The sequence below is a fragment of the Globicephala melas genome, chromosome 11, assembly GCF_963455315.2.
Source record: "Globicephala melas chromosome 11, mGloMel1.2, whole genome shotgun sequence".
Classification (NCBI taxonomy): domain Eukaryota; kingdom Metazoa; phylum Chordata; class Mammalia; order Artiodactyla; family Delphinidae; genus Globicephala; species Globicephala melas.
The window spans coordinates 18826953-18849017 of NC_083324.2; the positions used below are offsets into that span (position 1 = coordinate 18826953).

General features: G+C 42.8%; 1 protein-coding gene across 2 annotated transcripts; it reads left to right on the plus strand.

Annotated features, from left to right (window-relative positions):
* Positions 1–3226: 3226 nt before the first annotated feature.
* PROK2 (prokineticin 2) lies at positions 3227–15816 on the plus strand. 2 transcript variants are annotated; one of them, XM_030867725.2, is made up of 3 exons: positions 3227–3387; positions 6829–6954; positions 15595–15816. In XM_030867725.2, exons 1-3 carry the CDS (start codon positions 3292–3294, stop codon positions 15697–15699), a joined length of 327 nt encoding a protein of 108 aa, XP_030723585.1. In that variant the 5' UTR covers positions 3227–3291; the 3' UTR covers positions 15700–15816. The 2 variants fall into 2 exon arrangements, with proteins under 2 accessions (XP_030723585.1, XP_060164126.1); XM_060308143.1 differs by having other exon boundaries at positions 6829–6958; positions 15595–15803.
* The last annotated feature ends 6249 nt before the right edge of the window (positions 15817–22065 follow it).

The window sequence follows — 22065 nt, forward strand, 5'->3', positions numbered from 1 at the left end:
TCTGCTTCTTCAGAAGGCTCTAGGGAAGAAGCTTTCCTTGCCTCTTCCACGTTCTGGTGGCTGTTGGCAATCCCTGGGGCTCCTTGCCTTGTAGATGCATCGCTCCAGTCTCTGCCTCCATCTTCACTTGGCCTTCTGTTTGTGTATCTTTGTGTCCAAGTATCCCTCTTGTTTCTCTTATAAAGACACCAGTCATTGGATTTAGGCCCACCCTAATTCGGTAGGACCTCGTCTTAAATTGATTACATCTGCAAAGACCCTACTTCCAAATAGGGTCATATTTACAGGTACCGTGGAGTAAGAACTTGAAAACAGCTTTCGGTGGGGACATAATTTAACCCATGACACCACCCTACGCTGGCAATCATGAAGCACATCTTGAGATGGAGGCTTGGTCAGCCTGAGTCCCAGAGTGACTGTAACCAGAGGTTTGTATCTCCTAGTTTGCCTCATTTCAGTCACATGTCCCCCGAGTAGAGTGGCAGGCTGAATCAACTGCCCAGGTAAAGCATGTCTCCTTCTAGCTTTTTGATGAGTAAATTTAATTGACTCATGTAAATTAAATGTGTCCACACTGTATATCTCTTTCTTGTAACCCGTCTCCAGACTGTCGTCCATAGGATATACTCTCAGTGGTCACCAGTTCCCGAGGGCCTGCCAAATGCCTGTGTGCCAAGAGGAGTGTGTGCTAAATTAGACGCAAGGATCCTTAGCCCAGCGAGTGTATCATCTAGTCTGGGGCGAGATAGAAAAGACGATCAGTGTTGGCTGACATTATCAGAGGACACCCAAGGAAGAGACTTAGTAAGAGGCAGTGCTTAACAGGGCTCCCGGTATGTTTTAAGGACTGTGCTAAGCACTTTAAGGTATTATCATCTTTAAACCCCATGGAGGTTGTATACCTTGAGGTTGGTATTTTTTTATCCATTTTATAACTAAGAAAACAGAGGCTTTAAAAGAGTTAAGCAACTTGTCCACTCGTCACTGAGAATTCCAGTCCAGGTCAGTCTGATTCACAAACCTGGCATCTGTGGACTTTCCTGTACTGCCCCTTCAATTCAGCTGAGCCTTGATGGTCTGCTAGAACACGGGAGGCTACACTCCGAACTACACACAGTTGGCTTCTCCTTCTATAGTTATCCCACGGCTGCATTGACATGTGGTACAATTAACAGTAAGGAAGAGAACAGAATAGTTAAACTACTCATCAATTTCTAGTTCGGTAATGTCCTTCCTAGCTGATATTTATGAACTAATTAAACTCAGCCTTTCATCTTTCTAAGATGGAACTACCTTTCAGACTTCGATTTTCTAACTTGGCCATGGATGCAAAGATCTGTCCTATCAGAGGCCTTCATTTCTCCTCTAAAGCATTAAAACAATTAAAAGAAACAGCAGGATCAAAAGAATCAATACGAAACCAAACCAACCCTATTGTTAAGTGTTTCCAACCTTGTTTCAAAACAGCCTTATGAGGATTGTTTTCCAAACAGCAGTGTATGAAGACATCTACTTTTGAAAACTGATTTTCCTATGAATACGTATCTGGTTTTCTATGCTTGGAGAAGCAGGGAATACCCAAGCTGGCGTTCAGTAGTAACAAATATGAAATAGACCATTAAAAAAAAGTTGTAGGAATGTTAAAATCCTTGTTGACTGGTTTTTACGTTTACCCGGCAGCATTCCAATGCTAGCGTTGGCATGGAGACTGGAAAAGGAAACTTTCCACCAATCTGTCACTTGCTACTGTTCCCACTTATTTTACCGTGGATCCAATTTTAACAATTTTTTAAAACATAAAAAAAAAGTTTGATGCTTTTTTGCTTTCTCTTTCAAGACGTTTCTCAAGCATAAAAACACGCATGAAAAAGCTTTCTAAAATCAGTCAAAGATCTAGTTTTCCAAATACTCAGCTGTTTTCATTAGGATAATTGCCTGGTTTTTTTTTTGTTTTGTTTTCCCACGTTTAGTCTGAATGCTTTGCCATGGGGGAGCCCCACAGTCTGAAAGTAACTTTGTCCCCACTCTCCTCACTGCATTTATTACAGAGGCTGGAAGACGCATCTGCTTTTCAACAGTTTGTGGTCCTTTTGAGACCAGGGAAAGCTGAGGTTTCAGGAAGAAAGTTGGGCTTCCCAAAACTTCGGTGGCAGCTAGTTTGGTATGGTCACACCTAGGATTTCTTGAAATCAATTTCGTTGAGGAAGAACAGTCTGAGATTCTTGGAGCTAGGCTCGAGGTCACAGGTGGAAGGCAAATCTGTCACTGGTCCTCTCGTAGGTGGCCTAGAACCCAGTAGGCACTCAAGTCATGTTGACACAAATGAACGAATCCCAGTACCGCCGTATCGCATCTTACAAAGACTGAAGGGTGATTATCTTGGGCTAGGAAGTAAAAGAGAGAGCTGCCTACCCAGAGCTTAAGGGGCCTCAGGCTGGCATCCGAAGCCTGGCGATCTCATTCCGCTTTGGCATCATTCTGAATTGCTCTGCCTGAAGCTGGCACGATGTTAAAGAGAGAAAATGCATGCGAGGAAAATCAGAGAGCAGAGGGTCGGGAACAGATGTGAGCAGAAAGGAACAGCATTTGAAATGAAAGAAAGAAATTGGACTCCCACAGCTGGAAGCACAGACCCCCTCAGTGTCGTCAGGGATGTGGGATAATTTTGCCCTCCCTTTGTTCTCCCCCCCCCACCCCCGTCTTCCAAGTTCCCAGGGCGTTTGTTTGATGTCTTTTTCTGTTCGATTATTGGACCGTAAGGACGGACCCAGGGTCAGTAGGTGACATACAAAAATGAACGAATTGAGCGGTTCTTATCACCTCCCTTGCTCCCCCCCCCCGTGTCCACAGCGCCTAGCACGTAGTAGGCGCTCCTTAAACATCTGGAGAGCAAATGAGCTGCAAGTTTGCGGCGCTGAGCACGTGGGACTGGGGAAACCAGGACAGCAGAGGAGGGTGTCCCCGACCACAAAAGCCATGCGGGCGCGTGCGGAAGGCTGCGGCGGGCGCTGCCTGCGTGGCGCCCGGGGCGGGGGCGCGGGGGCCCGCGGCAGCACGTGCGCGGTGAGGACGCGGGCCGGGCCGGGCCGGGCCGGGTGGGCGCGGGAGGTGTGCCCGCGCCGTGGCCCCCGCGCGTGCGGCTGCCCGGGTGGCGGTGTGAGTCACTGCGGAGCTTGTGTTTATAGCCGCCGGCAGGCTCGCGTGAGACGCCGGCCCGCCAGCCAGCCGCTCCGCGATCCAACCCGCGCGCCCCCAACGGCCCCCCAACCGCCGCCCAGGCCCGAGGGCGCCATGAGTAGCCCGCGCTGCGCCCCGCTGCTGCTCCTGCTGCTGCTGCCGCCGCTGCTGCTCAAGCCCCCCGCGGGGGACGCCGCCGTCATCACCGGGGTAAGCGGCCCCCGGTGCACCTGTCCGCCCGGGTCGCGCGCGCCCTAGAGGCACCGGGTGGGGGGCGGGGTGGCGACCGCAACGGGGAGGCGGGGGCCACCGGGAGGGTCATCCCGGGTGGGGACTCCTGCTCCAGTCGCCCTTTGGCGCACTTGGAAAAGTGCCCTGCTCCCAAAGCCGCGGACGGCCGGGACATCGGGCGCTCCCTGTAAGAAAAAGTGACCACAGTCTCACCTCATCACCTTCATCACCACCTTCTCCCGCTTGCTTCCCCCTCTCTCCTCGTGTTTGGTCTGTTTTTCTCTTAAGCTGAAAGAAGTTTCCTTTCGCGGTTTTCTCAAGCACTTTCCCCAGACGTTCCAGCCTCTATCCTTAAAATTTTAGTGTCCTGAAATGCAGAGGGGCAAGACCAGTACCCCCAAATCCCGGGAGCCTGAATTCTGTAGTCAAGGAGTTTGCTCCCCGAGGCATCCTCCGCAAAAACCCTTGGAAATAACTTGGTCTGAGGACATACGTGCACTTTGAAAAGCAATGTGGACGCTGCCTTCTGGGTTCCAGGTTTTTTGGTTTGTTTGTTTTTGTTTTTCCAGCGTCCCGAGGTTCTCCCTGTAGAAGTTTTCCACTTCCAGTTATTGGTAAAGCACCTCCAGCGCTCTGGCTTAATTCTGGAGTAGGTTGCTATATAGATGTTGCAGTTTAGAGAGATGTCTTCATCATTTGTACAAGCAGGAACTAGTTCAGGTCTCTTCTGCGTCCACCAACAGTTTTCTTTGTGTGGATCCGAAGGATGAGTTTACAGCACAAGATAAAAATGTCTAGTCTACGTCAACAATGCAAAATCGCTACGATTTCCTGATTGTTAAATGCTTTACTCTTCTAAGTCTTAACTTATTTTACACCTCCATTAAATTATTTCAGATAGCTAAGTGCACACAATAGGGTTTAAATAAAACTTCTGTGTTTGAAATGATGATACGTAGATAATGAAATAACATTTAAATTTAAGGGAAATGTCATCGTCTTGAGAAAATTAAGCTCTATTGTCTCCATGTTGGTTAATAGGCTTATAGCACATTGAAAGTCCTCATACTAGAACAGTATGTGGTTACAGCCAATAGATATTTGGGTGACAGCCAAGAGATGCTTAATTATAAGCATTGTGATATTTATTAGAATAGTTTGTAGAGATTTTTACAAATGTATTTGAATAGCTTTGTCAGTCCCTGTGGTTGAAAAAGAGTTTTTACAGGTCTTTCGAATACATGAGAATTGAAACCTGATGAGTTTTTTTCCCCCCTCTTCCCCTGCTGGCTCATTTTAAATTTCTCCTAATCCTCTGAGTCCCAGATTCCTTTGTGATATAAGTATCTTTTTGTTCCATTCACAAGACAACACTATTTGAACAGAACAGCAGTGGGTTAAATATGAAGGGCATTAGGAAACAGCTGTCTAATTAAAAATATATAAACCTATGCAATTCTTTGTATGTCTGAGAACTGAAGCTTTTTGTGTTACAAAATGAAATTTTATCACATTGAATGTTTATCTGTTAAGGTTTAGACTGGGCTTATTATATAATTATGTGTGCTGTTTTTCTTGTTGTTTTAAATCAGTGCTACCAAAAAAAAAAAGAATTTAAAAAATTTCTCTAAAACAACATGGCAATAAAGAAATGTAGTTATGTTTCCATGACAGGAACCATCTGGAGTCAAATAAAAAACTCAATAACTTATCTAGATATGTCATCTCTAGGCTGTTAAACGTCCAAGTGATTGGTTGAATTTTAAGAGATTTTGGCTGAATTTTGATTGTCTTATTAAAAGAGCTAGTGGGGCTTCAGAATTCCTGCTCTTGAGCATCTGTTGAAGTAAAATATTGCCTGAAACCTCCACCTTAAATATTTACTTTTTGGGGGGGGGTAGTATATGTAGTTATTTTTAGATTGATTTATATGGCCACATAAATTTGTTAAGGCAGTATTGGAAAAGATCGAGTATTGAACGTCTCATTTATGGAATGTAAAATGGCTACATATGTGTGATTTCTGGCATTCAAATAAAAATTGGAAAAGTGGGAATGTTTATATATTTTCCTATAAATGTTCAAATACCCCAAGATGAAAATTGTAGTTTAAATCCAGATATTTGTTTTAAATAGCTCGAGAAAAAATTCTTATGGAGGAAAGAAAACCAACTCTAAAGCAAGATAGCTGATCACTTTTAACGAAAAAATAGTGAATAAGAGTGTGCCCATATATTTCCATTTTGAGAAGTTATAGCTGTCCCCAAAACCAAGAACTCTGAAGAAGTGTTTTAGTTGTTTCCATGAAATCTACATTTAAAATTTGTGTCTAAATTATACACTTTTTAGCTTCTTACGTATATAGTACAGGTTGCTTTTACCTTATCACTAGCAAAACATTACTGCACACCATTCAGACAAAGCATCCTATTTATGGTTGGTTTAGGAGAGAAGAATAGTTCTTCAGATCTATTTTCATGCAAATAAGTTTAGACTTCATTATTTACTTCTACTTAGTCAAGTATGGAAATTCTTCCATAGTTAATTCTTTGATTATATGTATTTACAAGTTTTTATATCAGGAACAACAGTCTTGAGTAATCACTGTTGATAATTGCATCTGTCGCTTGCATTTCTAAATCTGATGGATCTTATAGGATAGTTCAGGTAATTTTGTAATGTACACATATGTATATCCGAAGCCAATAATTTCCTTTTTGCAGGTTACTCACCCAGAAAAGAGTAATATAAGGCAAAAAGTCTTGGTCTGTCCATTCTCAACCTGTGAGATTTCTTTCTTTCAAAAGGAAGTGGTGAAAATCAAGTCAGTGGTGTGAGAAACATCAAATCTCGTGAACCAAAATGCAAATATTTGAAAGAGAAAATGAGTAGTATTTCAAAAATCGACATCAGTGCCTTTATGGGTCTGGAGTATTTCATGCCAGATTTAGAGACCATTTAAATCCCTTTTTAAAATTGGGCCCAATGTATTCTGCAGTTAATAGTTATAAAATCTTGTGATTCGATTTATGGAGTTCCTAATGGCCATGTATGGTAAAAGACTAATATAGACACGTTCTTCAAATTCAGAGCCGGTTCATCCATAAAGCGCAAGAAAAAAAGAGCTCATTTTGTTTTTTAAAAATCTTGTGGTTTAAGATTTTCATAATGTGTGGGCCATTATTTAGGTGATTTTTTTTTTTTTTTTTAACCCAAGTGGGAAAATCACTTCTGGTCAGATTTTGTTGTAAATATCTTCAAGCAAATGAAGATAACACTTCTTTTTTTATATGTAAGATTCTTAAAATTATAGCGGTTGGATATTAAAAGGGCATTTTTTTTTTTGCTGCTAATTTTAGATCCCCTTAGCCTGAGTCATTCCTGTTATCTGTATTTATGTGTTTGCTTATTACATTTCAGGCCTGCGACAAGGACCCCCAGTGTGGTGGAGGCATGTGCTGTGCTGTTAGTATCTGGGTTAAGAGCATACGGATTTGCACACCGATGGGCAAAGTGGGAGACAGCTGCCATCCGCTGACTCGTAAAGTTAGTATATATATTTGTGTTCTTGGTGCTTCTCTTACACTGCAGTAACTCAACTCTGAGCAAGGCCTGTGTGACATGAAACCCAGGGTAACGTGCTAGAAGTTGGGAATCAGAAGCTGAAGTGGAAAACCACTTCCTCACTCCTTTCCCTTTCCATTTGAGAGAATTGTATCCTTTACCATCCTTATTCTATTAATCATTTACATATCATGCTTCTCGTGGCATTAGAAGCATTTCATGAAAATAATTTCAAACACTTAAATTTGCTTAAAAAACTTTAGGAGATATATATATATATCTCTATATATAGATATATAGATATATATATAGTTTATGCTTCTTTGCAGAAATCAGAGTATGCACGCTCTTGAAAAGATGTTTAACATCAGACCTGCCGAAAAGGCAGAAGTAAATAAGTTTGTGTTTTGGTTTTTGCAGAAAATCATCCATGATGCAGTCACTCTTGTATCTTCACTTGAAAGTCCTCTATTTTGACTCTCTCCACAGGATGCCTTGTTCACAACCGTGGAGGTTCATGATATTTAACGTGCCAGTTTATTATCTAACAGCTCAATATCACAATGCCCTGAACACCACTTTTGAAAAGTGATTGCCAAGAAGTGGCAGGACCAATGGCAGGACTGGACAGGGCTTTAGAGGTTGTGTCCCCAGGGGTTGCAGGCTCTCTTGACTGCAGGGGTCGGGCAGCTGTACGAGACATCTGGAAGGGGGTGGGTGGCAGGCAGGAGAGAGCAGAGAAGTTTGTGGAGCCTGGAGAATCATTGCCCTTCAGATTCAAAACGTTTGAAATACAGTATGAGTACAGCCAGATACCCCAGGGATGCCAGGTTGCAGGTGCCTTGCTCTTCTAGTGGTACGTCTTCATTTACCCAACAGTTACGTGGGGTGCAGGGGCAGGGGTGCGTGCTGAAGGACAAGTCCCAGGCCTGGTGGCTCGTTGGCGGCGAGTTCAGTCGCCTGCAGTGTTCTCTCTACACGTGGTATCCTCTCGTCTTAAAATAGGTTGAATGTTTTCAAAGCAAGTTAGATTCCACCTTCTGCTTCTTTTTTTTTTTCTTCCCCCACATGCGGCTTAGGGTTTAAAACTGTAGTAGTGCCAAACATCTTTCCCGTCCTCCAGAGTTACAGATAACAGCTAATATTTTGACTCCCTTGGAATGAAATAAGGAAGGATGTATATTGGCTTGGGTTTCGCTCTGTGCGCTGTAGTGGGGCCCCTGGTTGATTGGACCCATCTGAAGACGGCATTGGGCTCTCCTGTGGTTTCCTTGAGAAATACTTCCTGTTGTGTTTAGACCTTTCCTCCCTGTGAGCCGGTCTTGTCGTTTGTAAGCATGATATGCACCTTTTATTCTTGGCCATTTTGAGACAGGAAATGTTTTAAACCATTAGTTGTTTGGCTCTGTGCCAGACTCCACCCCTCCACACCCCAGGTGGGGAGGGATGGTGAAGCCCCAGCCGCCTTTGACCTTGATCTCAGTTTTTATCATCTGCCTTATCCAACGAGAGTCATCTTTTGTCCATTGGAGTCGCTGTTGCTGAAAAGTTGACTCTTAACTCACCCTCCTTTAAGACTTACGTTGTCTTCGTACAGTGTTAGTATAACCTCACGTGTGCCCCAGGTACGAGAATCTTGGGGCCAGTTTGCTAAAGCGAGTGAAGAGTGACACATTCTGGGCGACTATTTTTGTATGAATCACAGTACTAGTTGCTGCTCGTTGGATGCAGTGGTGTACCAGACACTGGATACTAAGTGTTGTGGATGTGTTTCTCACGGTAATATTCACAGGAAGCCTGCGAAGAAAGATTTACTTTTGTCCTATTTTCCATGCAACAACGTTCGGCCGCAGAGGGGCTCAGTGAGTGGCTGAGGTCCCAAGGTGATAGGTCAGAGGGCAGGCTGTGGATTTCACTTCTGTCTGATGCTCCATTGTCTGTGTGGTCTTAACCACTATATTCTTCTACTTCCGTGAAAGCTGCCGTCGTGTTTAATTTGAACATGTTTTTCAGTGCAGTTAACCCGAACTGGTTTGTGTGGGGAAGATGCTCACTGAGATGAGGGACAGTGGTCCAGAGTTGGCCCCTGTCTCATCCTGTAGTTCCGATGAGTTTTCCAAACCTGAGATATTTTGACAAGAGAACCAGATTCTGCCTCCCCGGATTCGTCTAGTTTCTAGTTGAGGTTTAGTGCAAGGTCAGTTCTGAAAGGAAACAAAGTCGTTCTCCTGCCGTAAACCCAGGGACATCTCTGTGCTGTGTTTTTATCACACTTAATAACGAAGTCTGTAATAACCGAGTAGGGTTTTCCTAATAGAATTAAGTGATAAAAGAACTGAAGTACTGAAAAAATAAGATTTTAATGTCAGATCTGAACTTACCCCCTTCTCAGATGCCCACTTGAAATGTGTTTCTAGACCTCGATGTTACAGCTTTTCATATTGGTTATTTTTCTGTCTTGAAAACACATTTTCATAGGTCATTTCAATGACCGAGTTCTAGTCCCAGAGTTGTTACTTGTCTTGGGCGAAATTTATCCCGGTGAAAATCTAGTTCTTCCAGAGTATCTTTCAATTATATTCTGTTCAAAACAACTCAAGAACAAACATTTTTTAATAAACATATCCTGGTGAAACTCCACTCTGAAGTTTTAGAGCTCATTAGTAGATGGTAAAAACGTAGATAGAAAATTCTTTTTAATGCGATGTGTTTATTACTTTTACCTCCCTGTTTTCTTTTTCTTTGGTTAAAAAATAAAGTGGATTAACTCTGACTGTGGTCCCAGGTATTGGTGCTTTAAAAACACGGGCTGTGAATAGGTGAGGACTACACCTACTCAAATTTTAAACTTTCCATTCTGGTTTGGTCTTGACATTAGCCACAGATGTTTGTTTATTTTGATAAAGTGAACAGCATTTGATGAATGAAACTGAGACCTTTAAGTAGAAACTGGTGGCCCCTGAGTTCATTTTACTGTTTTGTTTCTCAGATGTATCAATTAACTTGTAGAGTCTACAGTCACTGCTAGGCTACGGTTTTGTAATTGTAAAGTTTTTAACTTCACATTTGATAATTCAAAAATAGAATAAAATATGTCTACTTAAAAAGAATAGGATGCCTGTTTTCTAAACACATTTTTAGGCAAATAATAGTTTTAACATGTATTGATTTTTAACAATTAAGAATGCATTACTAAATCGTATGTCTACTGGGAATACTTTGCTGTTTAAGAAACATTCGTTTCTATTAATACCCACACTTCTAGAGTTTATAAAGATTAGCCATGTCCATCCCATTCTGATTACCCATTGGCTTTGGAAGTTTAGAATTATGTGACTAGTACTTTTATTCTTATTGCTTATTATTTTATCAAAAAAGTTTAACAACTATGTTTCCTTCAAACAATTAATCTTGTTTTTAAATTTCATTCCATTTTTTATGTTAACATTTTTAGCCCTCATTTTGATTTTCTATTTTTATTTTTGAGCTGCACTTTAAACCTTGACTAATACATTTTCCTTTCCTGAAGCAAAAAATTTCTGATTAAAACCTGGTCTTGTTCATGTTAAAAAAAAAAAAAAAAGGAAGAATTAAAAAGTTATTAGCAGTTTCTATTTCAGAACCAACTTATGGTGAAACATTATAATTTCCGAATAGAGTATAAATTTTTTTTTAATACTGACTAAAATATAACTAATATAAGTGCAAACTTTAGCGAAAGATGGGTGGAAGAAACAAAGTATGCTCATTTGCTGTCACAGATGTCAAGAGCCACTGTCTGCATTTGCTCTCTCAGGACAGCTTCATGCCCGTGATTACAGGTTCAGATTGGCAGAGAGACTCACAGGACATGAATATGCTTTAGGTTAATACGGGGTTTCTCAACCTGGGCTCTTTTGACATTTTAGACTGGATGACTCTTTGTTGTAGGAGCCGCCCTGTGCATTGTAGGATGTTTATTAGCAGCAGCTCTGGCCTCTACCCCCCTAGATGACAGTAGCACCCCGTCCCAGTTGTGCCCACCAAAAGTGCTTCCAGACATTGCCACGTGTTCCCTGGGCAGGGAGGACGGGGGGTGTTGGCGGCGGCTGGAATCACCCCGGTTGAGCACACCTGTCTAATACTTCATTTACTTAGCCTTACAGGACACAACGTAGGAAGTACAGCATCTTCGCCTCCTTGGGAACTCATCAGCTCCCTGAGCGCACAGCTTCTTTTGCCCGCTCGTCCACACAGGTGCTGTGGCTGCCATACGTGATTGCCAGGGTGTGTGTGTGTCGGGGGTGTCCTCTTGACTCATAGAAACTACCACTCATCTCTTGCAAATCTTTTATGATCCCCCTAGTTCCAGAGGCTCAAGGCTCCCCCAACTCAAGTGCAGTTTCACCCAACCAGTGAGGCTGACCCACCATCCCCTGCTTTTCTTTACTTTCTCTGGGGACACACTGCAGTGGGAGGCCCAGGTCCATGTCAGGTCGGCCTCCATCAACCCAGGCCCCAGGTTAACCCTCTACTCACAGGATGGGAGCAGATAACGTACTGCATGATTTAGGGTTATGTGAGTATATACCTACTCCAAAAAAATTAGAAGAAACAATTTAGAACTTTACCAAATTAAGATACGGTGGCACTCTGCATAGCTATTAAAACCAGAAGCTGTGGGACTTGTCATTTTTATTTTATGCACTGTTATACCATTTGAATTTTTTTAAGCTGTGTACTTCTATTGAAAAAGTTGTAGCAAGCCTGATTTTATTAAGATTAAAATTATAATAGGGCCAGTACTCTTTATGTCACGTGACTAGGCTTTTCTGCACGTGTCCCATTATGTTTCCTTCTTTTACACAATTGACTCTGTTTCGAGAGACAGCATGAATAATACTTCTGTTTCGTATCAGGACTGCTTTCTCTTTAAAAGTGCTGCGAATGTATTGGGAATCATGCCTTCTCAAGAGTGCTGAAGGTTCTGCCTCGGTAACTTCTAGAATTGGCTGGTTGGAAACCTAGACTAATAGAAACATTGGCTTGAGTGTATAGTTGATTGTAAAGTAAACCATCAAGTTGGTACTGAGTGACGAGCTCCTTGGCTCTCTTTGTACATCTGAAGATGCATCTTCCATGAACACTTTCTCATGCATGTGTGACTGTCAGACACCTATTAGGTTTGTCATACAGTGAATGTAGAAGTAGCTGTGAATGGACCAGTCAAGAAACGGGCAAGTTATCTGTGGGGTGTATCGTGTCGGAAGTCGTGGTCTGTGTGGTTAAGAGCTCATAGATGGAGGAGGAAACTGCTACAGGCTGGTCCAGTGAAGAAGGGCTCAGAGGAAGGAGGGAGAAACACAGACTGGATCTTGAAAAAGCATAAAAATAAGAAAAGGCCATTCAGGTATAAAGGGACCTGCAGGACAATCTAATCATTATGTTAAGTTCAGTTGGAGCAGATCTAGGTTGACGCTTCCACAATCTTGGTGCTCTCCGTAAGAAAAAGAATAACACAAAGATATTTTTGAAGGTTTCACAAAAGCACACGACCTAGTGAGCACGTTGCCAGGGCCCCTCCTAGACCCTGGAGGGACCCTACGTAAGCGAGAGCCTTTGGCTTCCGAGTTTGGTGGCATTGATCAGTGCCAGGCAGGGGGTCTCGGGGTGAAGGGGGAGCTCCAGGACCTGAGAAGGTCACCCCTTTACCTTCAGGGAGGTCACAGCTTGTGGTGGGCACAGGAGTTAGGACACACTCGAGAAAATATTTGTTAAATGCCTGTGTACCAAGCAGAGTGCTGTGTCCTCAGAGACAAGAGTCCCTTTCTTCCCAGAGCCTGGAGTCTGGGCCTGGTGGTATCTGGAAGAAGATGGAGCTGGGTTTGACTGTGACACGTTCCTTTTCTAGCTGGCTGACCTCAGTCAGGTGCGTTAATTCACCTCAAGAGGAGGCCACTTGGCTTGTGTCAAAGCGAGGCAGAAATCTGGCTCCCGCTTTGGTGTGACATTCATACATGATGCCCTGATGTGGCCCGGCCCGTGGCAGGCCGCCAGCGTTAATTTCTTTTTTCTGCTACTTTTGCTGAGGACGACCTACGTGACAAGCCAAAGAGTGACCATGGTGTCGAGATGCACAGAGCACCACACTGAAACCAAGAGGACACTTCTTCTGAGTACCTGAAACTATCTTACTGGGTATCTGTCATTAAAATTTAAGTTCCATGAAGGGCAGAGGGCTTTCCTGTTTGGTTCGTCACTGTATCTGCAGCACCTAAAGTAGGGTCTGATATGTTGGTGACACTCAGTAAATGCCTGTTGAATGAATAAATAAAAGACACATGCTTGGCGTTCTCCACGGATACAGTTTGACACCCTTATTACAATTAGAGCTCACTCGTTCCAGGCTCCTTGGATATCGCTGTCTGTGTTCATTTTTCTCAACCTCAGCACCGTTGACATTTTTTTGGCATTTTTTTATACCAGATAATTCTTTGCTGCGGATACTGTCCCCTGAGTTATGGGATGTTTAGCAACATCCTTGGCCTGTAGCCACTGGGGGCCGGTAGTGCTGCCCCCTCCCCTCATTTGTGACACACAAAAATGTCTCTGGACGTTACCAGATGTCCCCTGGGGGGCTGGGGGCAGAATCACCCCAAATTGAGAACCATTGGTTCGTGTAGTCGTTTGGGGCTCGGTGAAAGGAATCTCTCAGATCTCAGGGTCACGAAAGGATCATAAAGGTCATGAGTTATGGCATCTCATACCATCCACTTGTAATTGTCCAGGCCATTCCTGCTGCCTCCACCTCCTCTGACATAGTCTCGGGGGCAACACATGAGCCAGCTATCCGTGGGCCTTTCGACACACACAGTGACAGAACCATTCTAGCACGCGTCTGCATGGAGCCGATGGCCAAGGTGCCCCCGAGTAGACGCTGTCGTTAGAGCCTTGAAAATAATGCTCTTGCAAAAAGACAGCGGAACTGGAATGGCTCTGCCTGTCCACCTCATACCTCCCCTGCCGTCCTACTGCTTCCCTTTCTTCCCTGTGTATTTATGATCTCAACCATCTCCCTGGCCCTTCCAGAACCATTTTGGAAATGGAAGGCAGGAAAGAAGAAAGAGGAAGAGAAGAAAAAGGAAAAAGGAGGTAAGAAGAACACGAGCATGGGAGCACCCAAAGATAACGCCCAGAGTAATCAGCCTTGACCGTTGTTGGACACCCATAGAATTGGGTCCATCCAATCAGTGCACCCTAACAATAAGGTTAGAATGGTTCTGCCACTGTCTGCAGACAGCCTTCTGTTTGATGTATAAAGAAATGATTCAGAGGGCATCTGGAAGATGCATCTCAGTTTTCTCCTAAGGACAGATTACTGGTGTGGGGCGGCCTCTTTTGGTGGAAAGAATAGGAAATACGCTAGAATGATACCGAAGAGTTGGGAGGCGGGAAGGATGCATTTCCGTGCCTCGCGGAAACTGTAGAAGGATCCCGGAGGCGTGAGTGTGTAAGAGCTGGCCTCTCTCCTATTACCCTGGATCGGGTAATTTGTCATCCCATTTCATTGAATATCCATTGCCTCCAGGCCTGGGGTTAAACTTTCTCCCTATCACTTGCAAAGCACGCAGGTTCTCAAGAGAGCACCACCCCTACAGGGGGAAGAATGGTTTTTGCTCTTTGCCTCTAGAAAGCATACGTGTTTTGAGGGTCCTCCACTTGCCGTGGCACAGAGAACCACCACCCCAGTTGCTGGTTGACCCTCCTCAACCCGGCTTCACCCAAGACATGATGAGCAGGGCTCTTAGAAATAGCAATTGAACAGCTCTTGGAATGAAGCTGACCTTTCACTGCTGGTTCTCCCTAAGCCCAGGTTTGCTTTATTGTATTTCTGCAAATCGAGCTTGCCTCCTTCCCTAATTTTACTCTTATTATCCCCTTGCCCCACCCAGAATTTTGACTTCGTCTCACATCTTTTTTTTTTTGGTGGTGGGGGGGAGGAATGGTTTCTGGGGGGGGGGGGTTTATAGATTTTTTTTGGGGGGGGCCGCGCTGTGCGGCTTGTGGAATCTCAGTTCCCTGAGCGGGGATTGAACCCAGGCCACAGCAGTGAAAGCACCAAATCCTAACCACTAGACCACCAGCGAACTCCCTCACATATTTGCACAAATGTATGAATTTATATATTTCTCATTATCAGTGAATTATTTGCTCACTGTATACATGTGGTTGTGCCCATAATGTTATGTTCTTCTCAAGGAGCTGCAGTCACAGGACGCTCTAAAAAGAATTAAAATGAGAACAAGTAGAAGGCAGTGTAGCTTGCTGGTTAAAAGCTTGGTCCCTCAGCTCCCCCTGCCAGCCAAGCTTCAAGTTCTGGATATGTGACCTTGGGCAAGCTCCTAATCTCTCTGTGCCTCAGTCTCTTGTCTGTAAAATGGGTAAATTAAAGTATTTGCCATCTTCACAGAGTGGTCGTAAGGATGGAAAAGGATAATACATAAAAAAAAATGCTGAGCCTGTTGTTTGATGAATAGTTAATACTCAGTAAACACTAGCTATTATTATTCAACGAGATTTCTCAACAAAGTTTTTGTTTTTTTAACATTTCCTGCTCTGACTCAGTTTTCTTTTTTATTTTAGGTTCCATTTTTTGGACGGAGAATGCATCACACGTGTCCATGCCTGCCCGGCTTAGCCTGTTCACGGACTTCGTTTAACCGATATACTTGTTTAGCGCGAAAGTAACCACTTTAGAGGAGAAACTTTAAATGTGAACAGCCACACGATGTCCGTAAAGTCTGTTTACCTGTGATTGTGCCAAACAATTAATATGCCAGAAAGAAATGCTATTGCTTCCTCAGCTTTCCAAGTAACGTTTTCCTCTTTGATTTTTTTTTTTTTTTTTTTTTTTTTTTTTTTTGCGGTACGCGGGCCTCTCACTGTTGTGGCCTCTCCCTTTGCGGAGCACAGGCTCCGGACGCGCAGGCTCAGCGGCCATGGCTCACGGGCCCAGCTGCTCCGCGGCGTGTGGGATCCTCCCGGACCGGGGCACGAACCCGTGTCCCCTGCATCGGCAGGCGGACTCTCAACCACTGCGCCACCAGGGGAGCCCTTCTCTTTGGTTTTTAAGTGATGTGTTACTTTTCTTTTTTTTTTAATCGAAAGCGGATTTATGTTTTGAATAGAAATGTAAAGTGCAAGGCATTATGGAGCCAGTTTTCATTCATTTCCCTGTTTGTGTTTTGGTTTGGCTTTTTTTTAATGCCAATAACTTGTCCATTTTCACAGAAGTGTGGAGAATAGGAATTTGATATTTTGGTACAGAAACTTTCTTTTTCTTAAAACACCCCCTGCCCCACTGTGTGTGCACACATGCACGCATACACGCGCGCGCGCACACACACACACACACACACAAACACACACACACACACACACACACACACCACCCCTTGGTCTCTTTCCCTCACTCCTCAGTGAGTTTTAAGACTCTCATTTTATTGTTTGGCATTTCCCTCTGAGCCTCTAGCATTTTAAAGTGGGGATCCACATCCTTGAGCTTCCTGGCAGAATCACTGATGAGAATCAAGCTTTTTGCCTGATACTTAAACAGTGAAAAGAATGTGTAGTTGAACTAGACCCCCCAAACTTCTCTTATATGGAGTGGAGGCAGGGGTGCTTCTGAACTTTAACTGAACCTGCTTATGCAAGTGGGTTTCAGGTCTGCAGTTTGACTAGTATGAGGACAAAAAGAATGGAAGTCAAATTAATTTAGTCCAGATTCCTAGATTTGGGATTTTTTTAAAAGACTTTTCCAGTATAATATTACATTTATTTCTTTTCCTTTTTATAAAGTTGCTTTTTTTTTTTTTAACGAAAGTCTCCTAGTTAGAGATGTTCTAGAAAATGTCACTTGAAGAGGAAGTATTGATTTTAATCTGGTATAACACTAGTTATCATTTTTAAATCGGTATTAAGTTGTCATTTAAACTTTATTTGTAACCCAAAGGTCTGTTGTAATGGATTGCCTGACATCCCGTCATTTGTACCTGTATCAATATTGCTGTGTAAAAATTCTGTATCAGAATAATGATGGTACTATATATCATTTGATTTATTTTTAATATCATATGCTTATTTTTGTCACAGCTGTCAGTTCGTATTACAAGCGGATTTCTATATAGCCCACGTTCTAAAATGGGTAAAGACTCCGAAGTCGGTAATATAGCACTAACAGTGTGTAAGTTTTCATTTTATGTACTGGAAGGTTCTGTTTGCATGAGTTTTAAGGTAGTATAAAAATAATGTGTTAAATCAGTGAGGTTTTGGAGCATGAAGGAAAATTATGACATGCAAAACTGACTGTGATCAGGAATGGACTCACAGGACTTCACTGTCTTGATTCAGCAAATAGTAACAGGGTGTCGATCATGGGTGGTTAGGCAGGGTGCTAGGTGCTGGCCATACAGCGATGCCAGTGTAGCCTGGCCTTGAAGAACCCACCAAGTGTTGTAAATGGATTCAACGTTGCAAATAAACAACTTCTGGAATGTGTTTAACTGACTAAAGTGGCTGTGCTAACCCACTAACAGTTGCAAAAAAAAATTGTCCATTTTGTAATTATTTATTCATCCAGGGCTTACAAATGCACATTATGTGTAACTTTACCTCTGGAGTAACGTGTCCCATAAGTGTATGGGATTTTGCTGTACTAAGTACCATACTTGGTCCTAGAAGGATTAATTTTGGTTCAGTTTAGTTTGGGTTCAAGAAACATTCCTTAGTCAGTTTGTTGGATAAGAAAAATAGACTTCAAGTGGAATTATGGGTAATTTTGCTCAATGCTCTTTTTCTATAACGTTCAACATGTCCTTTTTCATAAGTGGTGAAAATTTGATTGGGTCCATCGTCCGTTTCCCCCCAGGTTAAAAGACTTATAACTTTTATAAAATTTTGCTTTTATATATATCAACTTAATATTTTAAATCGCTACCTAAAAACTTAGACTGCATGTACACAGCCAAGAGAACCAATGTGAAGCTTGTGTAGAAAACTTAGAACTGTACCTACTGACTCACTACGATCCAAAGAAACACAGAACTTTGTCATTTGTTACCTCTCTCCATCGTTATTATTTTTACTGAGGAGTGTACCCTTCTATTTGGTTATTATTTTTTAACTTGTTACCAAAGTTAGCACCTATCAAACCATTGTTTCAAAAACCTTGTGATCATGCTTCATGGAGAGCCTTTAAAATAATTCTGTGCAAAGCACACAAAGTCTTGGGCTATAAAGATGGTGGTGCTGTTTCTTCCAGTCCCTGGGACAGTCTCTCACTGAAGCTGGAACTTCGTAGGCCAGAATTTCTAAAAGTAAGGTAAAGTGAGAATTTATGCAAGAAAACTTAAGTCAACTATCTAGTCTGATATAAATATTGTGAATGGATTCCATCCTGTCTAAGGTAGAAATAGACCTTATGCCAGCAGCTACTGACCAAACTCAAATGGACCTTTGGATTTCTTGGCAAACATTGATTTTGATAAAAACTGTCATGTCTGACTTGAGCCTTTTTTTAAGAGCAGCATTTTTTTTAACTGTAGAAAAGTGTGTGCCAAAACTGTGCCCTTACAAACCCGGTTATCTAACTGAAAACCTTCATCCTTCCCAGCATATCCCTGTGTCTTTTGTTTTACCAAACCAGACCAGTGATAGGTGAAACACATAAACAGACTTTACTCAGCATTGGTTCTGTTATCAGAAATCTCACCCGACTCTTTTCTCACTTCATTTTTCACAAGATTATAAAGTCAGGCACCATTTTAATGGTTTTCACAAGTGGTGTTTTCTCACATGACTGGGAACAGGCCTGTTCCCTAGAGACAGTACTGAGGCTGGCATGAGTGTGTGTGGTTCATTCTTCAAAGCAAACAAGCAAAACAGTAACTTCTTATGGAAATTTTTAAACATCAACAAATCTAAACCAAATTGTATGAGGAAGCCTCTATCTCCATCATGCAGCTTTTTATCAATAATTATCTCCATGCCAGTCTTGTTTCACCTCTACCCACCTCCCGCCCCACCCTCAAACCTTCACCTCTCCTGTCTTGTCTCGAATCAAATCAGTTTCATCCCTTCTCCATAGGGTCCACTGTGAGATGGACAGGCACAGCCTTGTGTGTTGGTAGTAACATCAATCCTTCTTTTATGATGGCTCTCTGCTTAGATGTTGCCAAGGCCCTTTCACTGATCAGCCTGTCCTCCTAAACATTTCCTCTTAAGATATATTTTTGAAATCTCAAGTTGGAGTTCAAAATGGAGGAGCAAAATATTTTCAGACCCAGGATGTGCATATATGAATGAATATTTACTCTTGTATAAAATTTTAAAAGAAAACATTTGCTGCTCAAAGTAAGAAATTTTCACAGTAATATTGCTAACTATGTATTGTGATTGGGTTCGGGGAGTTAAATGTTGTCTGCTATCGTTAGTCCGTTGGACAACTGATGTTAAATATTCCCTGTTAATTCTCCTGGATTCGGTTAGGGAGGGGGAAAATCCCAGAATGGAAATTATGGCTGGTAGACTCCAATTGTCTTCCACAATTCATTCATCCATTCTCAAATTCTCTCTCTCCCCCCGCCCCTCCCCCGTCCCTCTCTTTTCTCTCTTTCCTCCCTCCCCCCTCCTCCCTCCTTTCTCCCTTCTTTCTCTCCCTCCCCTTGCCCCTCCCCCAAGAGGTTTTACCTGGGTACCGGGTCACTCATCTGGACATCTAGAGACTGCATTTACCAGCAACCCTTAGCCAGATGTGACTTAGCAATGGAGCGTGGGCAGAAGTGATATGCCTCACTGCCTTAAAAGTAAATTGCACTCCCCTTCCTCTCCAGCAGGGAGATGCAGCAGTGAATCTGGCTCCTTTGGACCCAGAGAGTGAAGGTAGGGCTAACCCACCAGTGGGTCACTGAACGACTTCCTGAAGCAGTCACCCAGCAGCCCAGAGAAGCAGTTCAGCCACTCCGATTCGAGGGCTCTGTTCAAACACTTCCGCTTCTCCCATAATCAATATGAACGGCATCATTTTTTCAGAAGTGCATCATTTGGTTAATACCTCTTTCTGTGATCTTAAAAAGTTTGTTCTGGTGTTCTTGCACAGTGAGTGGTTGCCCTGCAGAAGGTGGACTCAACCCCCAACCCCCCAAATTGGTTTGGATATTGGGACAGATGCTGCCACACACACTGGAAAGACGTGACAACATTGATGACTCACGTCGTGGGATTTTCTGGTGAGAACAGAGCAGGTGCACGTCAGCCCAAAGTGGCAACAGCGAGGCAGTTCGGTTCGTTTTAGCTTTTATTATGGTCAGGAGGCAGGGCTGGGTGAGAATTCCTACCTGCTGGGGTGGGGAAGAACGGAGAGGAGAGTGTGAGGCTGGAGTGTGGTCAGTGCTTAAACATCCAGAATGGAGTTTTCATGTTTATTGCAATCCTGAAAAAATATCATAATGAGAAACTGATAGCCAAATGGAAGAAGAATCTTCAAATCAGAAATGGTTAAATTCACATTCTTTGGTCACAAGAGCATTCCTGTTCCATACACTAGGAAAATGTGTAAATGTATTTTTTTTTAATTTATTTTGGCTGCGTTGGGTCTTTGTTGCTGCGCGTGGGCTTTCTCTAGTTGTGGAGATCGGCGGCTACTCTTCGTTGCGGTGCGCGGTGCAGTGGCTTCTCTTGTTGCGGAGCACGGGCTCCAGGCACGTGGGCTTCAGTACTTGTGGCGCACGGGCTCAGTAGGTGTGGCATGAGGGCTCAGTAACTGTGGCTCGCGGGCTCTAGAGCGCAGGCTCAGTAGCTGTGGCGCACGGGCTTAATTGCTCCGCGGCATGCGGGATCTTCCCGGACCAGGGATCAAACCTGTGTCCCCTGCCTTGGCAGGCGGATTCCCAACCACTGCACTACCAGGGAAGCCCCTAAATGTATTTCTTGATGCTACTGTTTCAAACTCAAATATGTCATCTACCCACGGATTAAGAAATTTGGGAGACAGAGTCACTGAGGCTCATTACAACCGCACATTTTCTTATGACGTTTAAATGAATTTTAATCTCACCAAGAGGTACTAGAAAAAAAAGAATAAACTTCAAAAGACAGACTTTCAGTGAACGAAGCTGTTTTTCCAACTAGCAAAAAGTAAAGTAACATGCCGTTAGCAGAAGACTAATCACGCCTTTGTATAATTGTGTTCCTTTTAATAGAAGCAGGTATTAAATATATATCTAAAGGTGTTGAATTCTAATATCTTTATAAAACTTATAAAGTAACTTACAAATTAAAAAAAAATCTTCTGTCAGACCACATGTCACCCTACTCATAAAGGATTAGAACAATTATGCAAATCAAATTCTAGAAATAGCTTTGGTATCCCATAATTCCTCAAGATAGATATGCAAATGAACTGGATCGTGACTGTGGGTTAAAAGAATTACACACCATACGGTTAAACTCTTTACTATGTCACTCTCCAGAATGAATACCTGTGACAGGGGTTCTTTCCTATCTGTGCTTCCTTTTTTTTTTTTTTTTTAACATGTTCTCTTTTTCTTCTGCTAAGCACATTGCAATGCAAATTGGTCAGGACTCAGGGACTATGGGGGAAAATATAACGGGGTGGGGGGGGAATAAATATGTTAAATGAAAAAGGCGAGGGCAAGTTTCATCCCCTCATGCATTTTAAATTTTATGATCTCTAGAGAATATTTTAATAAGGCATGTATTAAGTCAGCATTGCAACTTTAATAATTTTTCAAAGCCTTTCAAACTTACAGCACATCTACGTATCTTCAAGAAAGTGAAACCATTTATTGTGCCCTCCAGGTTCCAACACAGGTTCTAACCGAAAAACAGTGTGTGCTTCTCAGATATCACATCCTGGCAGAAAGCAAGATTTTCATCCCAGAAAGCTACGCAGACTGGCATAACTCAGGTAATAAAAATATCTCGAGTGATGTTTTTAAATGTACACTTTCCTACCAGTTTACATCTTCTCTACCCAGAATAGGCTGGCCACTTAAAACTTAATTTGTAAATGACTAAATTATTCCTCCTAGAAGC